The following is a 26500-nucleotide window of genomic DNA, read 5'->3' as shown; positions in this document are numbered from 1 at the left end:
CTCCCCAGCCTGGCCATCGAGCATGTGCAGACCATAGCTAAGCGCTGGGTTGGCCACGACATGCCCCTCAGGCTATAGGGGCAGCCGGTGAGCGCAACTCTCCGGGGCACACATATGACCCGGCTACTGATGTCTGAGTCAGTGTGCCATGGCCAGCAGCCACCCTGTACTCTTCGGGAGTGGGTCTGTGATGGAATATCCCCAGCTTGTCCGGATGGTAAATACAGCTCTCCCTGCCTCGGCAGGGCTAAGCAGCTGGGTATTCCCTGGGAGGTCGATTTAGGGAGTCTCTCCTCCCTCTCTTCTCTCCCTGCTCTCCCGCCCGCACACGGACCTTTTCGGTCCCAAAAATTATGGCGGTGCGTCACACCTTTGAGGAGAGCCTTCTTTTAAAAATGGTCGGCTCCTCCGGTCGTGGACCCCCCCCCCCCGTATCCAGGTTAAATAAAGTAACCACGATCCCGGTAGGGGGGACTCCTGCTTTTAAGGACCCCACGGACAGGAAGGCCGAGGCAGTGGCCCGTTCCTTGGTTGTGGGGTCAGCAATGCGACCAGTACTGGCCTCTGCACTTGTCGCAGACACTTACTGAATGTGCAAAACTTTTTCACAGAGAATTGGGGGAGCAACAGGCTTCTCCTGTCTGCGTGGAACTAGCAGACCAGTTAGTGCAAGGCCTTAAGTATGTTTGTGACGCGGCCCTGGATACCCTCCCTCTGTTATCCAGGGCATCAGTGTCAGCAGTGGTGCGAAGGCGCCTGATTTGGCTAAAATTCTGTTCTGTGGACCAGGCATCTAAAAAAGCCCTGACGAATCTACCCTTCCTTGGTGAGCGGCTCTTTGGAACCTCATTGGATGACATCATTAAGAATGCCACAGGTAGGAAGAGTACCTTACTCCCACAGACCAGGAAGACTAAGGAGCCACGCCGTAGGCAAAGGCCCTCATTTTCTGCTCATAAGCGTTTTTTTTTTTTTTTGTTTTTTTTTCACCCGTCCGGGTCTTCGGCTAAACGTCCCCACCCCAGCTGGATGTCCTCGAGCAAAAGTGCTACCGCATGAAGGTTTGCCTCCGCCGGTCTCATGGGTGGGGGGGTCGCCTTCGGGAGTTTGCGGCCCGGTGGGCCTCTCACGGCTGTCTGACCAATGGGTCTTCAAACTAATTTCCTCTGGCTACAAAATAGTTCCTCTCTTGGCCATCAAACAGATTCTTCCCTTCCAGCATAACCTTACTCCTGGCTCGCCGGGAGACCCTCATGGGGGCAGTAAGGGACCTGCTAAGTGGGGTGATGGTACCTGTTCTGGAGTCGGAAAGGTTCCAGGGGTTCTATTCCAATCTGTTTGTAGTCCCCAAAAAGGAATCAGTACGTCCAATCTTGGACCTAAAAGCCCTAAACTACTTTATGAAAGTACAGAGGTTCAGAATGGAATCAGTTCGCTCAGTAGTCGCTACACTCCATCAAGGGGACTCCCTGGTGTCTTTGGACATCCAGGATGCGTACCTGCACATACCCATATGCCTCCGGCATCAGAGGTTTCTGTGATTCACAGTTGGGGACTCCCACTACCAGTTTGTGGCTCTCCCTTTTGGCTTGGCATCAGCACCCTGAGTCTTTTTACCAAGGTAATGGCTCCAATTTTGGCGTTGTTGCGACAACGCGGGATCGCGATCGTAGGTTACTTAGACGATCTCCTCCTGAGAGCTTCTTCCACCTCAGAATTAAAGGAGGATGTGGTGATCACCATGCAAACCCTGCAAGATTTTTGGTGGCTGTTGAACCTAAAAGTCGGTGCTTATACCGACTCAGTGTTTGGAGTATTTAGGCTTACTGCTGGACTCCATGGAAGCAAGAGTATTTCTCTCATCAGACAAACTGCAGACTCTCTGAGCTGCGGTAAAACTATTGATGAACCGCAGTGGTCGTCGCTATGCTTCTGCATGCAAGTCCTGGGACTCATGGTGGCCTCCTTCGAGGCAGTACCGTACGCCCAGTTTCATACCAGAGTCTTGCAGAAGGAGATGTTGACGAAATAGGACAAATCTCCGTTATCCCTGAAGTGGCAGATTCGGGTGAGCCAGTCAGTCAGGGACTCCCTGCTCTGGTGGCTGAGGTCCCCGGCACTTCGGTCCTGGAAGTTGTTCCTACTTCTACATTGGACAGTGATTACAACGGACGTCAGCCTGACCAGCTGGGGTGGAGTACAGTCGACCCAGGGCCTCTGGTCGTGGGAGGAATCCAAGTTGCCAATCAATGTTCTCGAGCTACGAGCGATCAGGTTATGCCTCTCCACATGGTCGATGAGACTACGAGGGCGTCCGATCAGGATTCAGTCGGACAACGCCATGGCGGTGGCATATGTCAATCAATAAGGAGGAACAAGAAGCTCGGCAGCAGTACGGGAGGTCGCTCACATACTGGGCAGAGCGACAGGTATCGGCCCTATTGGCCATTTACATCCCGGGAGTGGAGAACTGGCAGGCGGACTACCTAAGTCGCCAGATTCTGGACCCAGGAGAATGGGCATTGCATCTGAAGATGTTCAGGCTTCTGTGCCTGTGGTGAGGCACACCAGACGTGGATCTCCTGGTCTCCCGTCTCAATTGGAAGGTGCCGAGATTTGTATCCAGGACAAGAGATCCTTGGGCAGACGCATCAGATGCACTGGTGGCTCTGTGGGGTCAGTATCGACTGATCTACGCCTTTCCTCTGTTAAAGCTACTATCACTTCTGCTCAGCAAAGTGGAGACCGAGGGGATTCCAGTAATTCTGATTGCGCCCCTGGTACGCCGACCTAGTACGCCTGGTTGCAGAAGCTCCCTGGCAACTACCAATGCGAGAAGACCTTCTGTCTCAAGGTCCGATTCTTCATCCTGCTTTACCATCGCTGGTTTTAACGGCATGGCTGTTGAGAGCCAGGTGATAAGGAACCGGGGCCTATCGGACTTTGTGATTTCAACTATGTTGAGAGCACAGAAATCGCCTTCTTGGAAGATATATCATTGTACTTGGAAGGCATACATCTCTATGTGAGGAGAAAGGATGGCGTCGGCGCACCTATTCCGTTTCCAGGATCCTGCTGTTTCTGCAGCGAGGAGTAGACCAGAAATTGGCCTTAAGCACCATTGTAGGACAAATATCAGCCTTGGCTGTATTTTTTTTTTTCAACGACCCCTGGCGTCTCACTCTCTAGTGAGCATTTTTATGCAGGGGGTCTGACATGTAGTTCCTCCGGTGCGTCCGCCATTACCTCTGTGGGATCTAAACCTGGTGTTATCGGCGCTTCAGAAACCGCAGTTTGAGAACATCAGGGAAATTCCCTTGTTGACTCTTTCCCATAAAGTGGTCTTTCTAGTAATTTCATTGGCCAGGAGGGTTTCGGAACTGGCGGCCTTGTCTTGCAAGTTTCCTTATCTGGTTATCCATAAGGATAAGGTGGTGTTGCGTCCGCAACCTTCTTTTCTGCCGAAGGTGGTTTCGGAGTTCCACATCAATGAAGACATTGTGTTACCATCTCTGTGTCCTAAACTGACACATTCTAATGCCACGTACACACGACTGGACTTTTCGAGGGACTAGGTCCGACGGACTTTCCGAATGAACGGACTTGGCCACACACAATCACACCAAAGTCCAACGGATTCGAACGTGATGACGTACGACCAAGCTAGAATAAGGAAGTTCATAGCCAGTAGCCAATAGCGGCTCTAGCGGCAGTTATTGTCCGTCGGACCAGCATACACACGATTGGATTTCTCGGTCCGGTGGGAAAATTAAAAAAATGTTCTATTTCTAAAGTCCACCGGATTTTTGGCAAGCAAAGGTCCGATGGAGCCCACACGCAATCGAATTTTCCGACGGACTCGTTCCGTCGGACCTTTGCTGTCAAAAAGTCCGGTCGTGTGTACGTGGCATAAGGAAACCGCTTTAATAAAATCCTAGTGATCGCGTCTCGGCCGCTACCGGAAGTGATGACAATGACACCTGGCTCCTCGCTGACGCATTGCGTCACATCCACGTGACTTTAATCAAAGGGTCAAGGAGTCAGGTGTCGGCGATGCTTTTATATGGTGAGCGGCGTTGTCATAACAACGGCGGATTCAATAATACGTGCAAAAGTCCTCACATATCTTCATATATATGTATTTTCCCAGCTACTAACAATAATTTATATATTACCATCATCATTTAATAACATATAACTATAAAAAAATGAACAATTAAAATTCATATAAAATCCTATAAGTATAGAGACATCTGGTGGTTATATGTCGTATTGCATCCTTTTCTAATCACTACAATAAGTGTAATTATAAAAGGGGAACTACTCTTTATGGCTATCTAGTGGTTCAAAAATATATTGCATACCAACCATATCAATAAACCTTAATAAATCCAAATATCAGATGTTGGTAGTTACTCGTTGTAGCCATCTATTGACTAAAATAGAACATAACTAAATGATTCGACCAATTCATATAATGAATACAAATAACAGATGTTAGTAATCAATCATAGTGGCCATCTAGTGGCTAAAATTTTTGAATCCGCCGTTGTTATGACAACGCCGCTCACCATTATAAAAGCATCGCCGACACCTGACTCCTTGACCCTTTGATAAAGTCACGTGGATGTGACACAACGCGTCAGCGAGGAGCCAGGTGTCATTGTCGCCACTTCCGGTCGCGGCCGAGACCGGAAGTTCGTTTGTTTACACTAGGATTTTTATGTAAGTGTGAATTTATTTTATTAAAGCTATTTCTACGTTATTACACATTGGAGTCCCCCTTCTCTTTTCATCTTATACATGATCATTATTGCTGTATTGGGAACGCTAATGGATTGGATGTTGGAGGAGTGAAGGATTATCATCATTATTACCAGTGGGTTTACAGCTCTTACTGACCTCTAATCTGTGAGAAATTCATCTGCCTTAGAGGTATACAGCTCTTTTTTGGGAGAATATAAAAAAATGCTAAATTGCATCTAAACTTTTGTAGTACTTTCACAGGGCCATTAGAATAAATATCTCTGGAAATTTGCAGGTAAATTGGCTTAGAGTGTTTTTGGTAGGATTTAAGTGTACGTGCCAGTAGTGTCTGGTTTATTAGCCTAAATGTAGTAATTAGAGCGAGATCTTTTTTAATTTTTTTGTCAGCTGATTCTGTAAGAAATAAATCAAATTCCAGTTTGGCTTTATCCAATTTAAGTTTCAACTTAGGAGAGAGGTTTTTAAACACCATATTACATGCGTTGAAGTCTGCTTCTAGTTTACTGTAATTTCACTCTCTATTGAAAAGTGCAGCTTGTCTTTGATATATCCAGTTTATGCGCCACCCATAGAGTAAGCGCTGATATCTCAGGGGTAGAGCTATGTATAAAGTAATCCTTAAGGGCAGATTCAATATCTATTTTGTGTTTTACATTTTTAAGGAGGGAGTCTGAGATACCATGCTGGGGTCATGGATTTTAGGAATTATAAAGTCTGACTGTAAAGACTGCATTATGATCAGACCATGTGACCGGTAATCTAATTTTCTGAGATACTGAATTTGGGGTTTTCACTAGCTGTAAGCCATAATTATCAAAATTAAAAGAAAGAAATGCTTAAAATATATCCCTCTGTGTGTAAAGAATCTCTATAATATGAGTTTCACTTTTTGAATTGCATTACTGAAATAAATTAACTTTTTGATATTCTAATTTTTTTAGATGCCTCTGTACGTGGTAAGAAACCATAGCATAGGCCACAGGGGATCAAAAAAAAAGAAAATTCCTATATTGACTGTATTTTCAAGGTCTGTCCAATGCCTGTAATGTCCAGGAGAACTGGCCACACACATTACAATCTAATGTTTGCTTAGATAAAATGAAAGATAATTAAAAGGCTTGTTGGTTCATACAAGATTCCAATGCATTTATAAAATTTGAATGAAGATGTAAGAAATGTTGATAGGTTATTGGAACAGTTTGATTTTGCTAGACCATTGTTAATGTGCAAAATGAGGTTTCACTCTGGAGTGCAAATTTTAGGTGGCACAGATATTGAATATTGAGGTATGAAGGGTATATAGTGAAGTCCAAACTGGCTATAAATATGAATTGTAAGTTTACCGACAACTTTGTAGTTTCAAGGCCTATCTGACTGTATGTAAATGAGTTGATTTTTTTAAGTCTGTCGTCATTCTGTATAGTTATTGTTAAATGTGAAAGATCTGTCTGTCCAGTGTATCAGCTATTTGACAGATCTAGAGCCTCAATTCCACCAGTCCTGCATTGCCACCTGCCTAAATGTCACCAGCAGCTTCTCCACCTGACACAGTCAGCTTATATTAGATGTACGTTCTCATTTTTACCACCATTTTAAAACTGTTGGGGTATGTATTTAGCACAGTAATGCCACAGCATCTGATAATCAGATTCCATGACTTCTGCACATGTATAGCATGGATTTTACATTCCTGGAATAAACGGGCAATGTACATCCAGACCCAGGTGCTGTTAATGCTTTGATACAGATAAACTCTGTTTTGCAATGTCTCCCCCATGTGTACAAATCCAAAATTGCAGCTAGGAATATATATCATTTTTATTTATTTCTTCTTGCAAAATGTATCTTTATTTATGTGCTAGGGGTGGCTTTAGAACTAGATGCTTTTTTTTTCTTCTGCTTGGATTTTGGCTGATCTGAGTGTAAAGGCGCAGAATTGGGGTGATTTGAGGTGTTAAAGGTGCAAGACTCAAGCTGATATGAGGTGTGATAGTGCAGAGATTGGGGCTGATCTGAGATGTGAAGGTTCAGGAACTGGGGTGATCTGAGGTGGGAAGATGCAAGACTCGGGCTGATCTGAGGTGTAATGGTTCAGCAATTGGGGCTGATCTGAGGTGTGAAGTTGCAAGACTCGGGCTGATCTGAGGTGTGATAGTTCCAACCAGGGCTTTTTTTTACTCAGAGAATAGGTGCAGGAACTCAACCATGCCCACCACACACACATACCTGTCAAATGGCATCAAATAGTAGCTCTGCCCTCTGCATACAACACCCTCCCTCCACTGCCCTCATCTCCTCCTCCACCATCTGTCATATGTTTTAACTTTGTTGCAATATTAAGCTGAAACATCTATCTGGCTGTAGTATCTCCCAGCATACTATACTATATTACAGTCACTTGCAAGGGAGATCATGCAGTAGGAGCATCAACAACTGGTCACTAGGGAAATAATTTAGACCACAGAGGGTGTAAACGTAGAAGCTGGACTTCAGTCTTGCCAAGTTATAGTGGTGAGAAGGAAGAAGATGACCTGAGCCAGAGGTGGTGGAACTGAGTTCCCCCTAGTTCTTGCTGAAAAAAAGCCCTGGTTCCAACTGAACATTTCGCAGAAGCCCTCATCTTGCATATTCAGTTCAACTTTACCGTACTTGCCCTTGTTCCAGAATATGCGTGCTATGAGGTAAGTTACCATTTACTTTGCTACTGATAATTGAAAGCATAATGTTAATTTCCTACTATTTATTCAAGTAGTTTACAACATTTACTTTACACTCAATCAGAAAAGAATTGTTTATAAAGTCAACATTTTATTTGAATAACTGACACTCTCAATTTCTTTGCTTTTTCAGCACACTATGATTAAAAGGTTGCCTACCCCTGAGCTAGAGGGAATTGGCAAAGAAATTTAACCAATGGTTATTTTTAGGCCCCTTACACATAGAGCAGGCTCTGTGTCCACTGATCCCTGCTAAGCAGGCAGATGGCTGGTCCGCTGCAGAGAGCCAGAGGCAGAGCCAGCCGCTCAGGCCCCCTCCACAGCTAGGAGCTCCAGTGAGCGCTGGAGGGGCAGAGCAGAGAGCCAGCGACTGATACACTGTTCACTGATCACTCCGTTCTCTGTCTTAGTGGTGGTGGGCACAGCTGCAGCTGGCATCGGTGCTGCAGCCACCTAGGCAAGTATGAGATATATATATATATATATTTTTTTTTTTTAAGATTCCTGAACTTTTAGGGAAAAATGTTTATTAGTCTTGGATAGAGTGAAAGGGGATTGGAACACCTGTCTGATTTTATTGCAGTCTGTGCCCCCTTCGGGGAGATCCACCCTCTCCATTGGTCTTGGTGACTGAGCGTAAAACTGAAGGCGAATCTGTTGAATTACTGCCAGAATGGGAATAGAAAGGAAGTATTCTAATGGTTAGCCTGGAGGGAATCAAATACTTCTCTCCTTCCCTTGGAAGGATTTTATTTTCACTCCCTGTTTTGGCTATAGGACAGAAGTGGAAGAGAGATTTCTCCAATGGGACACATGACAAAAAAAAAACTGACAGAAGTTATAACCCTCCCTTACTGTAACCAGAATTTAAGTTTTTTGGTTTTAGTTACTTTAAGCTGAACTGGGCCATATTATAAAAAAATGAATAGGATCTTTTTTTTTTTTTTAACTAGGTAAACATCTTGGAAAAATACCTATACAAAATGACAATAATGCTGTTGCAGGGTTTTTTTTTTTGTTTTGTTTTTTTTACAGTCCCTATCCATGTTGTTTTTCAGTTTGGACAGTAGAGATAGCACAGTGTAAAAAACAATATGTGATATTATTGAATATATCTGAAAGAGGAACTAATTTTGCATTGTATTACCTGCCAGAAGATTTTAAAACTTATGCACATACTTTTTCATGCATGATGTTTTATATGACCAATAATGGCCAAATTTTGTACATAGTTGGGAATGATTTGGCCCAATGTCAGTCCCTATTTAGGATAATTTTTCAAAAATTGTCAACATTTTTATTACTAATGTTGCTATGAAAAATTCTTTGTCTGCAAGTGTACTTTCGGTTTAGTTCAGATATTCTTATTATACTACAGCATTCAGTTTTCCACGTGCATGCTCCTGAAGAGTGGATGAATCCACGAAATGCATAGAGCTACTATATGCCATGTTTTATGCCAACTATATGTTTTACTTGTAATGTGATTTGTATTTTTAGTGGTCAATTGTTATTGCTGTATGTCTATCCATTGTATGGAATATATTGGTCTTCTTGGTGTACTCATGACTATCCTCATGCAACTTACCATTGATTTTCCAATAAATTTAAATGTTTTACACCTGCCTGCTTCATTTAAAGTCCCAACCTCCAGTCATCCTGATTGTTTTAACGATCATGTCATGCTTTTTGGTACTATAAATAAATAATTTCTTTTTTCATTTAACATTGCCTCAATCATTCTACTTTGCTGCCTAAAAACTCCACTTTGGGGAAATTTCTTTTTTTTTGTTTTTTTTTTGTTTTGTACTTTTGGAGTGAGCAGCACCTTTCCACCTCTCGTTGTGTCCCTTCTTTGCAATGTCAGTCCCTAGGCCAGCCTGTTATGGGAAATAAATAATAGCTAAATGGAAAAGTGTTAGAACCGAAGAACAGGCAACTGGTGCATGTGGTTTTGCTTTGCAGAACACTTATTTTTGCTGAATTCAACAATGTATAACGGTAGATAACAAGTAATTACCATGTTGAACTAAAAAATGATTTAATGACACATGAAAGCATACATAGTATAAATGGTTGGCCCTGTACACTTGCTGGGCCTCATGTAAAATACAGAGGAAAGATACATGAACGTGTGGCACAAAACAACCAATGAGATATTAGTATTCATTATTTGACCTACATGAGAAGAATAAAGAGTCACTGGTTACTGTCAGCATCATCTCTGCCTTTTTTTTTTTTTTTTTTTTTTTTTTTTTTTAAAACATAAGGATTCAACTATACATTGCAACAACAAATCACAAAGGTAGAATTTGACGCTGTGATACACAGGTATTCTGCACTTTGTTAGTAAACAGTCCCATTGTATCCTGTATATGTGGTCAGACTATACACACGAGCTCTTTCAGGTTGTACATTTTTGTTAGCGAGAAATGTATTGGTCAATCCCGTCGTCTGTCTTTTGGGTTTATTTTTTTCTCCCAAAGCGTTGAGGTACTGCCATGCTCCAAAACTGCGGTGCTGAGTCCCATCCTCGAGAATGAAGCCGGCCGTCACCCAGTATTGAGCTGTGTTCATCTCTTCCAAACCTTAGGGGGGAGGGGCACAACATTAAAAGCAAATTCCATCTTATATCATTGTGTTCCTAACCAATACAAAACTTGCACTCTCTCGTTATGTTTTTGTTACAGTGCACCTGAACTCAAAAAGTTAAGATTTACTTATAAAGAACATCTTTGTAAAAGCAGAATTGCACTCTGAGCACCACAAACCAAAAACACCATTTAATCAGTTTTTAATATTCAAAGAAAACGCCCCAAACCATCCATCCACGTCTCAATGCTTTTTTTTTTTTTTTTGATAAGTCACTTTGAAAAACACCCCGTAGCATTTCTGGCTGTGACCATCTTGAATAAGGCATGTAGGCAGGAGGTTGTGCTTTATGGAGAAAACTCCCCTCCTGAAGACTCCTGGGATGTATGGCATCATTTATCTAAGCCTGGAAACTGAAGCAGTGTAAAAAAAATAAAGATAACGTTTAAAACGCGTGCATGGGAGTGTGCCTAGGCACACCTATTATATCTGCTGTGTGAGATCTAACACTATTGCATCTGACTGCTAGTCCTAGAAGATTAAGGCTCCATATACAATAACAGCTACTACACTTGAGTTTAGGAGCTTTGGCAAAAAAAGAAAAATAAGAAAACACCAGAAGCTCCTAAACAACTCCCTATAAGCCTATGTGCCCATGTACACACAGGGGTTGTTTTGCTAAATGCAAATTCACTTTGCACTACAAGTGCACTTGGAGTGCAGTCACTGTAGATCTGAGGGGAAGATCTGCTGATTTTATCATCCAATCACATACAAGCAAAAATGCTGTCTTTTTATTTTCCTTTTATGTCCCCTTCAGATCTACAGCGACTGCACTTCCAAGTGCACTTGTAGTGCAAAGTGGATTTGCCTTTAATAAATAAACCCCATAGGCTTTTAGCAGAAGTTAGGAGCTACTGCACTTAGGCTTCATGTATCCTTAGGCCATCATTTACCTAAAGAAATATCTAAGAATTTTCGTTTGTATTTCGCACCATTAGCGGGCTGCAGCAACAGCCAATTTTCAATGAAATTTGAGTACTCGGACATGTTGGAAATTTTTGGAAAAACAAACGATTTTCTAATCAATGATGGGAGAATCATGCAAGAAATGTAATGGAAAAAGAAATGTGCAGGAAAAGAAAATTCCCGGAAAGAAAAGATTCCCAGCCACAAATTCTTTTCTGTAGCAACATGAGGTGAAATTGAAGGCTTGGTTGGCCGAATTTCGAAATCAATGGTGTCACCATCGGATCACAAAACACACAAACTTTCTGATTTTCATAAGAAAATTCTTTCAAAATTCGATCATGTATGGCCAGCTTTAGAGTGAGCTTTGGTGATGTCACTACTTTGCTGGAGAGGAATCTGTATTCGGGGGAAACTGCAGTGCAATAATCTCATGTTTCTGCTTTTTCCATGCTGTAGATCTGTGCTTCTGAAACCTCTCCTGCTGCTTCCTGAATATTGCCCCACCATTAATTAGATAAGCCGTCATCAAAGGGAATCCCCCAACCTGAGGAAGCAAAGCCCTACACCTCTATCATGATGGCCACCCCCACACAGCAAGGAACAAAACTGGGTAATTCAGTAATAGGGAAAGGGTCAGCTACAGGGCTTCAGCAGGGCTTATATTTTTGTGGTAATAGCTTCCACAGTTCAGGTTCTTTTTAACCACTTCAGCCTTGGAACAATTTACCCCTTTCCTGACCAGAGCGCTTTTTGCAATACGGCACTGCGTCACTTTAACTGACAATTGCGCGGTCGTGCAATGTTGCACCCAAACAAAATCGAAAAAAGCAATATTTTTTACTTTTCGTTATAATAAATATCCCCAAAAAATATATAAAAAAAAAATGTGCTAAGTTTAGGTATTCTTCATATTTTTAAGCCTATATTGATTGGTTTGCACAAAAGTTATAGCGTCTACAAAATAGGGGATAGATTTATGGCATTTTAATTAGTAATGGTGGCGATCTGCGTCATTACGGCGGACACATCAGATACTTTTGACATTATTTTGGGACCATTGTCATTTATACAGCGATCAGTGCTATAAAAATGCACTGATTACTGTATAAATGATACTGGCAGGGACGGGGGTTAAACACTAGGGGGTGATCAAGGGGTTAAGCGTGTCCTTGGGAGTGAATCTAACTGTGGGGGGGGGGGTGGACTACCTAGGACATGACAGAGATCACTGCTCCCGATGACAGGGAGCAGTAGATCTGTCATGTCACTAGACAGAACGGGGTTAATACCTTCTTAACAGGCATCTCCCCCGTTCTGCCACTCCATGACGCGATTGTGGGACACTGGTGGACATAGAGCTTTCGGGCACGTGCACACCCACAATACCGCTTCTTAAAGGGGACTACCTGTATGCCCATTTGCTCAGCCGTGCCATTGTGTCGGCGTATATCGTCGTGCACTGGTCAGCAAGCAGTTAAACAAATACACACCAGAGATCCAAAGGATGTTATCTTTAGCAGTGAAGCCACCCACCTCAGGAGGCCTTGTTCTAAAGCTATAAAAATTAGCTAAAAAAGAAAATGAATGCAGCCATCACATCTAAGAATTGGTAAGCTGCAATATAATAAATGTTTGCTTTCAGGTTTATAATATTGCCTTAATTAAAGATGGAAGTTAAGTGAAAGACAGGATGCCCGTCTGATTCTTGTATAGTTTGACATCTTTATCTTTTAAATATTAAAAGTCAAGTACTCTGGAGCTGTGCATGAAAAGTCAAGCTCTTTGCTCACTGTGCATGTATACCTTGGTCTCATTTATTCCTGGGACTGGTCCATACTCATGGAAGGCCCAGCTAGGGCCACTGATAAGGCAATACAGCCTTCCCTCCTTTACCGGGCCGAAGCTCCATCACTTCAAAAGAGGGGCCGGGGCACCTGCAGGAGAACCGTACTGCCTTGTGACACCTGTAGATCTTCTAACAGTGCTGCCGGCTTCCTCCCTCCGGCAGCTCTGCAGGGGGATCGGTTCTACACAGAGAACTTGTAAAGTGTCCAGATTTGGAGCAGCAGGGACAGCTGCAGAATCTCTGCCTGTGCCTCTACCTGATCCGGAAACTCCCCCCCCCCCCCCGACAATACCTGTGCACTTAGGCTGCTTTCACATTTGACGTTTCCTGAATGTGTGACAAAGGGCTCCTTCACATGGGCAGCTGAGCCGTGGATTGAGGGCTATCCCTGGCTACCCACCCAAATTCTAATCTAGTCAGACAGGGCTGTATACATGCCAATACATGCAATGCTTTACTTCACAACTGTGGCATTTTTACCGCAGGCTGCAGAGCTTGACAGGCAGCACCGCCTGTCAAACTCAACACTGTTCAATGAGGGCCACTGCAACTTGAAGCCAAACACTTGGCTCACAGTTGCAGTGTGGTCTCGCAATGTAAAATTACCATTCAGCAAAAAACAAACAAAACAAAAACAGGTGTCAAGAGGCAACAGTAGCGAGGCTATAATTTCTGCCATGGCTGCAAAGCACACAATTGCGAACATGCCATTTTAGCAATTTGATATTTTTTTTGGGGGGGGGGGGGGGGGGTATGGACCTGATGATTTCTAACAGCCCTGAGCCCATCCATAGGAATACATGAAGCCACAGTGTGAAGAGGAAGTAGTTGCAGGGCCCAGGCAGGAATATGTTGCATAAATGCTGTGCAGTGCCAGATAGGGAAGATCTCCAGAACAGAGGCCCAATTATGCCCGCCAACTCACAGACCATCCTAGCATAAGGCTAGAATCTTACAGTTAAAGTATGAATCCAGGCAGAGAGCTTTTGGGCTCATTTGTTATAGAAAGAAATGACCTCTTTTGATGTTTATGGCACCCCTAGATCACTTTTGTAGTGCACAATTCATACTTTCATTCCTATTGGATAATACAGCTCGCAATGTACTTCTGCTATTATGAGAAATCCCTGTCCTCATACAGGAAAGCAATAGTGTTGTTTTTTCCCTCTGATTCCCCCCCCCCCCCCCTGTATATTCACAGAATTCCTTGTATTCTGTGAACCATTTACATGGGGAGGAGTTGTGCTAAGAAATTGACTTTCATGAATAATTAAAACATTCTAGTGAGTTCAAAGACACAATGTTATGGAATTGAAAAAAAAAAAGCATGGATAGTTAAAATACTCTCAGCAAGTTTAAAAAAAAAAAAACTTGATGTTTTTGTGCCCTCACCTGCAATTACATTTTATATTGGTGACAGGGTCTCTAAGTAATTTTGGACCATATGATCATGGAAAGTAGGGCAACCTAAATCTATTGCACAGCTTTAGATGTGGTCGTCCATTTAGAGCTCATGGCTTGTTCTAGCGCAATGTCTGATCAATATTTTCCTATGTACTTACTGGTTTATTAGCCTTATGTTAACATTTTCTACCAGATAAAAGTGACATTCATATATCAGTGTGTTTTTCTAGGTGTAGACCCAACACATAGATCAATAACTTCATGGGTTAGTTTTTGGCATCAATCATTATAAATGTTCTGCATTGTCATTTAATATCCATCCACAGCAAGAAGGATTGCGTAATAAGAGGCTACCTAGAAATAATCAATAGAAAACGTATCATTCAATGCTCTCCTATACTGGCTTTTAAGTAAAGAATGATGATCTCCAAGATTTACTATATTTAATAGTACAACACATGCAGCAACACATGCAGCAACAGATGTCTAAGGTGGATGTATTGGGAATATGGGATGTGGGCGGTGTTATATGCTTTGATATGGTATATATTCAAAGGACTAGACAAGAAGTCGCGGGCCTGATATTTCATTGGACAATGGAACTGACTGCTGTGGCTGAGATGTGATGTTCCTTTAAGAGTGTGTTAATAACTAATAAATGTACCATTTTTATTGCATTAGATGAATGTGTTCTTGTGTCTTTCGTTGCTTTAAAGTGGTTGCAAACCTCAGACATGAAATATGAACAAAGCACATCCATCTGTAGTATGTACTTGTCTCAATCCAGAGCACTGTCATTTGTCTGCTGCTTCATTCATCTGCTAACTACATGAGTCACTGGCACATGCATTCCGTGCCGGATCTTCAGAGCTCTGGGTTGGAGCCGAGGGCTCCTGCATGCATGTGTGGAAGTGATGTCATTGCGGCTATTCACACAGCCGGAGCTCACAAACCTAAAGGACTGGGGGAAGATGGAAGCTATGTCAGCGGTGACAATGCACATTATGCTATTGCCTTGCAGGGGATTATTATTATTATTATTTTTTTTTTTTTTACATGCCGTGGTTTACTACCGCTTTAAGGCTAACTCTGAGCTAGACGTATGCGAATATTTAGCGTGGACAGTGCCTGAGAACTGGGAACATTAAAGTGATAGCTTCCTGCACAGAGCTGTATCCATGGAGGGGGTGAGGAACATCCGTTTTGCCTCTTTTACATGCCACATTTAGGGGCGTTCATGAGCGTTTGCGTTTAGAAGCATTTTTTCTCCGATTGTAGTGATCAGTATACCCTTCCAATTGACTACAACGCAGGAGAAAACGCTCTCCCTCTCTCCTTGGGTTCTGGAAAATCAGTTTCTCCATATTGCAGATGGTCAGAAATGTTTCCCCATTAAAATCGCCTATAAACGAAACCACCTATAAATGCGCTTTACTGCGCTTTACTGCATTTGCACACTGTTACAAGCATTTGGCTTTTCCGATGCCAATAATCTTCTGTCCTCAATACGATTTTTTTGCTTTAAAAAAAAAAAAAAAAAAATGCCACTAAACTCAACTGCCTCTAAACGTGTGTACATGTACAGAGAAGATAATAGAGGAGAGTTCAGGAGCTGCCGAAAAAACCGCCACACTGCTACTAAACATCAGTTTATTGGCAGCAATATACATGAGGCCTAAAACTACATTTGACTGGATGTTATTGGTAATAGCTCCTTTGGGTTTCCCAAGGCTTTTTTGTCTCACTCTAATAGAGAAACAGATTTGAGTCTGGTTTCCTGACTTTACCAGCCAAGACGCTGTCCTCAGTTCAAACAGTGAGGGGCTCTTGCTGGGATTTGCTCATCTCTGGAAAAGACACATAGACAGACACAGCTAGGGCAAGGAGATGTGGATGTTACCTTTGTGGTTGGAAGTGAAAGGAGCTCCGTGATGTCCTCCAGTGCAGAAGAGTTTTTAAAAAGGAGCTCAATGCACCTTTTTCTTGTGATAAGGGTTGTGATGAGATGCTTTCATCCAACTAAACAGAAGTGAAACAAGAAAGACAATGTATTAATATTATTGGCTTAGTGGGTATCAGTATTGTGCTTCTGGTTTCAGTTTATAGACGTTTTTATTGAGGTAATCTGTATCTAAACCTAAGAACAAAACAACTATATTGCAGATTACCAGTCCTTAGATGAGGTGGCTGCATTAGCTATCTTTAAGGGTTGGTTCACCTTTTCACAAACTGAAAGGGTCAACCAACTCGCAGCACCCAGTGCCTGATGTACTTTAGTTCCTTTTAGGGGTGCACCAAATGGGTTTTTTGGTGCTGAAACCAATAACGAAAATTAAAAATACACTAGGCTGAAAACCGATACCGAAACAGCACCGATACCAAAACATATTTTTTTTTAAAAAAATATTTTTTTATTAAAAAAAATATTTTTTTACAGGAGATGGTCAGAGACTGGGGACATGGTACATGAGATGGTCAGAGACTGGGGACATGGTACAGGAGATGATCAGGGACTGGGGACACGGTACAGGAGATGGTCAGAGACAGAGGACATGGTACAGGAGATGGTCAGAGACTGGGGACATGGTACAGGAGATGATCAGAGACTGGGGACATGGTACAGGAGATGGTCAGAGACTGGGGACATGGTACAGGAGATGGTCAGAGACTGGGGACATGGTACAGGAGATGGTCAGAAACTGCACACATGATACAAGAGATCAATGCAGCCTCACCAGTGCCCATCAAATGCAGTCAGCCAGTGTCTCCCCATATTGCAGCCAGAGTGTTCCCCCCCCCCCTTGCAGCCTGCCTGTGCAGGGAAGAGAGGAGAGCCACCTCCGCCACTTGTTTGATAAGAGCGCCGGGAACATCACAGCTTTCATTTCAATAGCTGTGTGTTCCCGGCTGCGCCGTCACATACGACCCCTCTCGCTTGTCCGGGCACTTTGATAGACAGATCATCCGTCCAATCCTGGGACGGTTGATCTGTCTATCAAAGTGCCCAGATAAGGGGGAGGGGTTTTATGTAACGGCGCGGCCGGGGACACACAGCTATTGAAATGAAAGCTGTGATGTTCCCGGCGCTGTTATCAAACAGGCGGCAGAGGTGGCTCTCCTGCACTATAGGACACCCCCATGATGGGAGGCACCAGGGGCGGAACCTGGCCCCCACCCAGGCCCCGCCCCATTTTCGGCCGTTTTTCTCTTTTGACAAATTGCCAAAAAGGGAATTCTGGTGCATCCTTAGTTCCTTTAATGATTACCTTCTGCCACCCATGCTAGCTGATGTAGCAGTCTTGAGTATTTGAAAACCGCACTTTTTTGCACCCTTCTTTCTTTTCAGTCTCCCTCCTGGAAAAAAGAGAATCTCATTGGTCAGTGTGTGGTCATATGCCAGCACTGACCAATGACTGCTCGCCCTTGTAGGCTGTGTAATGCGCTTTTCACTCCACTAGTATGGGTGGCAGAAAGTAATCATTGTAAGAAAGTAAATGCAGCAGGGACCAGGTTGGGGAGAGGATCAGTGTTTGCATTTTTTCATTCTTTATTTAGTGGAATGCGTCAAAATACAAAAACATGACTTGATATACAGATCAGTTATACACAGACCTTCATAAGCATTCTGTGTTAAAAGGGCGATATAAAACAATGACCTTCCCACGACCAGCATTCCCTTTTTTACCTGGTGACCTTACCAGTCCTAGGATGACAATACTCACCCCCTATACTATGAAGAAGCAGCGTTTGTTGACCTAGGACAGGACTACACAACACCTACCCCTTGTCTAACATACAGTGGAGGCTGATGCTCTATTTTTTTGGAGTGGCGGCAAACAAACCTCCCTGCATTGCTTGGTCCCTTGCCCCACACTACTTACTCCATCCAGGACACGGGTGGCTTTTGCTTCTCCTCAGTGGCTTCCCCTCTGCCTCTCCTACCGGGCAATCCAGTCACTTCCCCTCCCAGCCAATCAGGTCTTAAGACCCACTTCCTGATATATCCGAATATTAATTCACTAATGTCACACAAGTGGGTGGGCTTGGGATGCAGTGCTCTGCACCCCAAGCCCACCCTTTGTGAAGCCAATTAGAGCCTCAGGCTCCAATCATGGGTTTCAAAAAAACAAAACCCCATAGAAATCCTTGCAGCCGGCGCTCTGCATGGAGATTAGGAGGGAGGGTGGCACTCTTGCGCCTCTTGTGAGCGGGCGTCACTGCTAACATAAGAGGACATGTTCTGAAGTCCTCAGAGAGAGCTGGGAACTCAACAACGCAGCACAGGCAGTGAGAAAATTATCAGCTCACAAGATTTCTGGGAGGATCAACAGATGTTTTTTGTATGAATATAAAACAAAAATTTCAAATGGTTATTGAACAGAATAAAAGGGCGAGAAAGTGAATCTCATTGTTAGGAATTATATACACTAACATATTCCCTCACAATCCAGGAACATACTAGTAGGTTAAATGGCTTCCACCCAATCAGGTTTGAGTAGGACAGTGATATGGATTTTAGATTTTTAACTCCCCCAGCAGGAGTGGCTAGTGTGTAAAGCTTCTCATAACTCTGGTGATAAATACTGTATATTTAAGAACAGCAACAGTGAGATTACACAAATCAGTATTTTTTTTATATATATAAATCGATTGATCAATACATTTTTTAATGGTATGTATGTATGTATATATATATATATATATATATATATATATATATATATATACATACATATACATATATATATATATATATATATACATATACATATACATATATATATATATATATATACATATATATATATATACATATACATATATATATATATATATATACATATACATATACATATATACATATAAGTTTTTATCTATATTACACGGTTTTCTTTCGGTTAGTGATTTTAAAGTAACCTCAATAAAACCTTCATATTTTTGTTGGGGGAAATTAAGTGCTCTCTCTTTTTTGGATGTATTTTTTAAGCCATACTTAAACCTTCTATTTGGTCTCAGGACACCTGCTATGTTCACCGGAAAAGCTGATTGAGCAGATTTTGGTTTCTTTCTCACTGGATATTAGATGGTAAAGTATGTTCTCTCTTACATCAATCATATATCCTATAATAAGTGCACATTAGGCTAATGCAACCATTTTTACTTTGGATTAACCGCTGACATAATTATACCTATCTACCTTAAACTGAACATTGACTGCTCAAATGCATATTTGGTAAATCTGTTTGTGTTTGTCACCGCCATTTCAACTCCATCTGTAGCCATGCTCACAATATTTCAATGTTTATTGATTAAGTCTTACCTAAATTATGGGTTCCATTATCTTTACAATTTTGGCCTTTTGGTCCTCTTGCAGTTTGATTGTGGTGTGAAAAGTTTTGCTCTGCTAGCTGTGTGCCTAATATTACCTCCTGATTATTTTACAGATTCAATCCACACCCAACACAGTATAAAAACAAGGCCTTTTACGGGGGAACACATACAGGGGGCTGTACATGCAGGGGGTTCTTTAAATAAGTGGCTCTCATTTCCAAAGGATCTCACCTTCCTCTCTGAAACATGCACTCTTTACCTCTCCCCCTTTTCACAAGTGCAGCCTCTCTCCTCAAACTCACTTTTCTACACCCCTCTGCTCCACCCCACAATCTGTACATTTCACCCTCACTTCTCCCTTCCCCCTATTACTGCACTCATCACCTCTTTCTAACTCTAAGCCCACTTGCTAACCAACCCCCCAGGATACTGAAGCATGCCCCCCTCATACAAATCGTATTCTCATATTACCTCCCTTATTTTCTACTTCTAACCGCTGGAGATATTTCCCCAAACCCTGGGCTTCCCTTATTTAACTTTACCCAACGCAACCATCATCCTACACCCTCTGGCAGTAGTAGCAATCTACACAATTTAGTCTCCATTGCTCTTCTTCCCAACGCCAGCCTCCCCCTCTGTCTGCAACAAACTCACCGATGTTCATTACCTCTGTCACAAATTCTTTTAATCTACTTGCTGTCACCAAAACCTGGCTCCACAGACCTGACACCCCTTCTCCTGCTTCCCTCTCCCAGGGTGGCCTTCACTGGACTCGCTCCCTTACGCCTAATGGATGCAAGGGAGGGTGGAGTGCGATTCCTCCTATCCCCCCCAAAGCACCTTCCAGGTTATTCACTCCCCTCACTCTCTTTCCCTCTCATCATTTGAAGCTCACTGTATACGTCTATTCTCTCCAACTTCCCTAAGAATTGCTGTGATCTACTCGCGCCCCCTGGACCATTATCGACTTTCCTTGATGAGTTTTCTGCCTGGCTACCCTACTTTCTCTCTTTGGAAACTCCCACAATCATCTGTGATTTCAACATCCCTGCTAATACAAACACTCCTGCTACTTCTAAACTTCTTATGCCGCGTACACACGAGCGGACTGTATGGTGTACTTAGTCCGTCATACAATCCGACGGACAGTCCGTCATACTTTCCACTGAACGGACTTGACCACACACGGATACCCAAACAGTCCGTCGAAAGCTTGCGCGATGACGTGTACAGCACGTACGACGGGACTAGAAATAGGAAGTCCAATACACAGCAAAGCACCCTTCCGCCGTGTAAATCCTTTCTGGGCATGCGCCATTCTTAGTCCGTCGAACTAGCATACTGACGAGCGGATTGTCCGCTGAAACCAAAGTATGACGGACAGAATTTTGAAAAATCAGAAATTCTTAGTACGCCGGACTGCACGCTGAAAAAGTCAGCTGAAGCCCACACACGAGCGCACTGTCCGCTGAAATGTGTTTCGACGGACTAAGTACGCCATACAGTCCGCCCGTGTGTACGCGGCATTAGTCTAACCTCTTTGACCTGAAGCAATGGGTAGAGGCTTCTACTCACTCTGATGGCAACACCCTTGACCTTGTATCCTCTTACCTATGCACTCCATGCAACTTCTCAAACAATCCTTTTCCTCTCTGACCATCACCTTATTAGTTTCTCTCTCTCCCTGTCTTCCACCACCTTTCCCTCCAATCGCCTAACCATCACCCATAGAAACTTTCACAACTTCAACTCTTCTCTCCTCTATTCTGCTACTGACCACCTCTATGACAAAATCTCTCCCATGTCCTGCCCCAACCAAACCACTTCCATCTACAATAAATCCCTGTCATCCACCCTGGACAAGATCTCTTCCCTCACTACACGCAGAATCAGGCCTCGAACCCTACAACCCTGGCAAACAGATGACCATAAAAAATACCCAAAAAAAACGTAGTCACGCTCTTGAGCATCTGTGGCACAAGACTAAAGGCCCATACACACGATCAGATTTTTTGACAACAAACATGCAAATTGGCTGTTTTGGAGCAACATCCGACCGTGTGTACGCTCCATCGGACAAACATTTTTGTTTTTCATTGGACTTTTGTTGGCTGTGCAAACGGACAAACTTTCTGGCAACAAAAGTCAGATGGAGCAAAGTCTGATCGTGTGTACAGAAAACCATAGGACTTTTGTACAAAGTACAAACAGGCATGCTCAGAACCAATGCAAAAGATCAGACAACAATACAGAAGTTGACCAAAGGTGGCGGTAAAGAGCAGAAAAACCCACGTGATTTGGTGAAAGTTGGCTGAAAAAGTCCTGCTGTGTGTATGCAATACAAGTTCAGGACCGACGCCCTTTGTACAAAAATCCAAGGGAAAGTTTGTACAAAGTCCTATCGTGTGTATGAGGCTAAAGTCTCTCAAAGACTTCAATCAATACAAATCTGCCCTCCAAAAATACTATTCTTTCCTCCACATTGCCAAGCAGACCTATTTTACAACTCTTATTAACACTTTCTCATCCAGTCCCCGTAAACTTTTCTCTACCTTCAACTCTCTACTTTGTCCTCCACCCACTGACTCACTCACTGCCCAGGAGATTGCTGAACACTTCAAAAACAAGACTGATACAATCCGTGATGAAATCTCCACTCTACAGGTATCTCCCCGTTAAGACCCCTGAACCCCATACAACAGGTACAATTGACACTCCCCTTATTCAAATCTGCTACTACAGACAAAGTTGCTAAACTCCTTCCTAATACCCACTTAACCACCTGCTCCCTGGACCCTATTCCCTCTCAAATACTACAGTCGCCCTCTGACTCCATCCTACACTCTCTAACCCACATCTTAAATCTCTCCCTCACCTCTGCCATTTTCCACAATGCTCTAAAACATACACTGGTCACCCCCATACTTAAAAAGCCATCCTTGGACCTTACTAATCCTCACAACCTATGCCCTATCTCCTTGCTCCCCTTTTTCTCTAAACTTCTTGAATGCCTGGTTTACAACCAACTGAGTGACCACCTCATTAAGAATAACCTTCTTGATCCCCTTGAATCTGGATTTCGCCCTCAACACTCCACAGAAACTGCTCTTTTAAAACTCACAAACAACCTACTAACACTATTCTGTACACCTACTTCCGGACCTTTCAGCTGCCTTTGACATGGTTGACCACCCCCTCCACCTCAAAAAAACTTTACTCCCTTGGTCTTCGTGACTGTGCTCTTCAGTGGCTCTCATCCTACCTATTCCAATGCACCTTCAGTGTCCCTTACAGTTCTACTTCCTCCACTCCTCTTCCCTTCTATGTCGGGGTCCCCCAAGGTTCTGTTCTTGGACCTTTTTTATTTACAATTTACACCTCTTAGCTGGGTCAGCTGATAGCCTCTGACAGCTTTCAATATCATTTCTACGCTGACGAAATACAAATCTATCTCTCCACCCCTCAACTCACTCCATCAGTCTCCTCACGCATCACTAACTTACTAACAGACATATCTGCATGGATGTCACAACACTTCCTCAAACTCAACTTGTCCAAAACTGAGCTTATAATATTTCCTCCCCAATGTGCCCCTTCCCCTGACTTATCTGTCAAGAGCAATGGCACAATCATCCACCCATCCCCACATATCAGCGTGCTAGCCCTAGTCATCACTAGCCTAGTCTCAAAATACCAATCTAATCGCCCTCTTTGTTCCTCCCACGACCTCCTGCTCTCTAGCTCCCTCATCACCCCCTCCCATATCAGCCTCCAGGACTTCTTCGGAGCCTCGCCCATGCTCTGGAATTCGCTACCCCAATCTGTCAGACTGTCTCCAAATGTATCCACTTACCCTGCCTCCATCTAACAACTGCACTATTTTCTCCATTAGCTCATCCCCTACAGCCATTACCCTTTTGTATAAATTGACCCTCCCTCCTAGATTGTAAGCTATAATGGGCAGGGCTCTCTGAGTCCCTCCTGCATTGAATTGTATTGTAATTGTACTTTCTGCCCTAATATTAAGCGCTGCGTAAAATGTTGGCGCTATATAAATCCTGTATAATAATAATTATTAAAGCTGTCATTTTCATGACAATCATACCTACTAGGTCCCTGTTCTAGGTTGACTGACTCTGACTCTGTCTCCCAATTGTTCTCCTGCATTGCCACCCTGTTACATGTGCTTCCAATGGAGGCTACAAGTGGCCATTTCAGCATGCATTAATTAAGGTATGGTTCACGGTTGTCACCAGAAAAAAAACACCCTAAGGAATGACATGTGGTCACTTTCAGAGTGTATGTTGTAGATATTAAGTGGATGAAGAGAGGCTGCAGGAGATCAGCAACACTGAGATGCAACAAATGATTAAAGGGTAAAAACAAATATTGTATACAAATGGCGATTGTTTATGGATAACAATGTTTTTTTTGTTTTTTCAACGAAATGCCGTGCAGTTGGAGTTTACATCTTAATGTAAATAAATTGACACAAAGCATGTTACACATCTGTGATCTTATTTAAAGGACTCTGCCATGTGAGAAATGAGTCGCTGACCCACAGGTATGAAACATGTGAATTTAAAACTGTGATTTGCATACAGGTATTTTCAGAAACCTTACCACCTACATGGGGCTGCATACTGAACCCTGTGATCAGTGGCCCCTTAGTGCGCATATATATGCAAAGCATCTCAATGTTCTGCCCTGGATACGTTATGTGTGGATACTTAGCTTTGGTTAAATACAACATGCACATTGCAGGACTGCTGCGGTTAAGGCAAACCCTATAAAAAAAAAAAAAAAAAAATGGATGGGTGCACTGGGAGCCCACCTAAGATTCCAGGAATCTTCAATAGCTTTTTAACCATCCATCTACCCACCTTACTTTTTCTATTGAGAAAGTATCGAAGCCAAAAGAATTGGCATGACAAAGAAGAACCTAAAACTTTCAGAGGGTCAGGCTACATTTTTGGTTGGATGATGTTATTTTTTTTTATTTTCTTTTTATAACATCAACATAGTGATGGATGATGAATATATACTGATGAATGAAAAATCTGTTTTCATAGATCTAACTTTACTCTGCTAAATGGGGGATTTAGAATTTTGTACCACTGAGTATTACACACCACCCATTTATAATGCTAATATGTTCTGCAGGATTATATGCATATTACATCAATAGTATGTGTGTATATAAGATCAATGGTATGGGTATATAAGATCAATGGTATGGGTATATTGCATCAATTGTATGGGTATATAAGATCAAAAGTATGTGTATATAAGATCAATGGTATGGGTATATTGCATCAATTGTATGGGTATATTGCATCAATTGTATGGGTATATAAGATCAATGGTATGGGTATATTGCATCAATTGTATGGGTATATAAGATCAAAAGTATGTGTATATAAGATCAATGGTATGGGTATATTACATGAATAGTATGTGTATATAAGATCAATTGTATGGGTATATAACATCAATGGTTTGGGTATATTGCATTACTATTAAGGGTTTATTACATAATAAACATGAAAGGATAACTACAGCAAGACAATGTGGAAGGGTTCAAAGTTTAACGTTTCAAGTTTATTTTTCCTGCTATAACGCATTTATAGGTATACTAACACTGGTTGGCTATAGGGAAAAAAAAAAAGATAACAGACTGTACTGTGTTCTGTAACTGTGCAGATGAACTCTCTCACCTGTAAGTATATTGCATATTATGTTAACTAAAAAAACAAAAATGCATGACATCGCAAATCTACTTTAAAGTGCATCTATTATCTGTAAAGCACACATTATACTCTTGTGTGTCTCGGATGGTACCTGTGTAGTAGGCTCATCTGGAAGCTTGTCTTACCTGTGAATCTAGGAAATTAGGAGGCACTTCCATGAAGTTTTCAGCAGAGTCCTCATCTGCTTGGTGAGGCTGAGCCGTTCTGGCACAGGAGAGGAAGGTGAGGAAGAGGAGGGTGACTATCCCCATGGCTGTGTATGTCAGGTGTGATAGGATGGGTCCAGGTCTCCTGTATATATATAGGGTACCAGTCAGGGGGCAGAGCCAGCCTCCCAGCAAGGTGGAGGAGGTGAATCATCTTGTGGAGGTGCCAAATTTTACTGTCGCACAGCTGGGGAGATTTGGCTCTGGGGATGGGAGACACTCCCTGAAGTGCCAGTAAACCTCCCTCTAACATTATTACTTGGATAAATCCAGCTGAATTACATTTAAAGCCATTTATTTTGTGGACACTTAATTGAAAGCTGTTTGTCCTACTAATGCTCGGGGTCCCAATGGAGGGAGCTGGGGAAAAAGATTTGCCTTTTTATTTCACATATATTCTTGGGATGACTGCTGCTAATGTAAATGGCTGGAGAATGCAGATGTCCTTTTCTGTTATTCTGGTATATTTAGTACATCTTGCCAGCTGAGAGGAACAAATCCTAATAAATGAAGTGAAAGCAGCAGCAGAATAAATAGACTTAATACTTTCCTGTGCTATGGACATATGGCTCTGCCATCCAGGAGCAGCTCTGGGGAGGGCAGTACTAATGACTGTATGGGAATGAAAAGTTCCATGTTCTACTTTATTTTATTGCGCTTAGATTCATTAATTTACTTTATTATTATTATTATTATATGTATTTATATAGCACTAACTATATACGTAGTGCTTTACGTAGTGTACATTCACATCAGTTCTTGCACTCAAGAAGCTTACAATCTCTACCTTACATGCATACAAATATCGGGGTCAATTTAGAAAGGAGCCAATTAAAGTATATGTGAACTCGTACATTATAGTGTGTGTGTGTATGTGTGTGTGTATATATATATATATATATATATATATATATA

General features: G+C 42.5%; 1 protein-coding gene and 1 long non-coding RNA gene across 2 annotated transcripts in view; one reads left to right on the top strand and one right to left on the bottom strand.

Moving 5' to 3' along the window:
- Positions 1-9508: 9508 nt before the first annotated feature.
- On the bottom strand, positions 9509-25660 carry NPFF (neuropeptide FF-amide peptide precursor). Its single transcript, XM_077483826.1, has 3 exons — positions 25505-25660; positions 16199-16317; positions 9509-10072 (listed from the first exon to the last, which is right to left on the bottom strand). The coding sequence occupies exons 1-3, from the start codon at positions 25628-25630 to the stop codon at positions 9952-9954; spliced, it is 366 nt and encodes a 121-aa protein (XP_077339952.1). The 5' UTR covers positions 25631-25660; the 3' UTR covers positions 9509-9951.
- Positions 25465-26500, top strand: part of LOC143983771 (uncharacterized) — a 66892-nt gene continuing 65856 nt past the window's right edge. The window contains exon 1 of the long non-coding RNA XR_013274678.1: positions 25465-25601. This is a non-coding gene — a long non-coding RNA (uncharacterized LOC143983771). The remainder of the gene's footprint in view (positions 25602-26500) is intronic.

Source organism: Lithobates pipiens, unplaced genomic scaffold, assembly GCF_037356315.1.
Source record: "Lithobates pipiens isolate NorthernLeopardFrog02 unplaced genomic scaffold, aLitPip1_a1.2 Scaffold_16, whole genome shotgun sequence".
In the NCBI taxonomy this organism is placed as follows: Eukaryota; Metazoa; Chordata; class Amphibia; order Anura; family Ranidae; genus Lithobates; species Lithobates pipiens.
Note: the sequence above shows the minus strand (reverse complement) of the source record. Positions and strands in the feature narration are given on the sequence as shown.

Bases quoted from the DNA above. Each gene is read 5' to 3' on its own strand.
- NPFF (XM_077483826.1), bottom strand. From the start codon at position 25,630: ATGGGGATAGTCACCCTCCTCTTCCTCACCTTCCTCTCCTGTGCCAGA. The intron at 16,318-25,504 runs GTAAGACAAGCT...ACTTCTGTTTAG, and splicing joins CTAATTTCCTAGATTCACAG to TTGGATGAAAGCATCTCATC. The intron at 10,073-16,198 runs GTAACATCCACA...CTCCCCCCTAAG, and splicing joins TTTCACTTCCAACCACAAAG to GTTTGGAAGAGATGAACACA.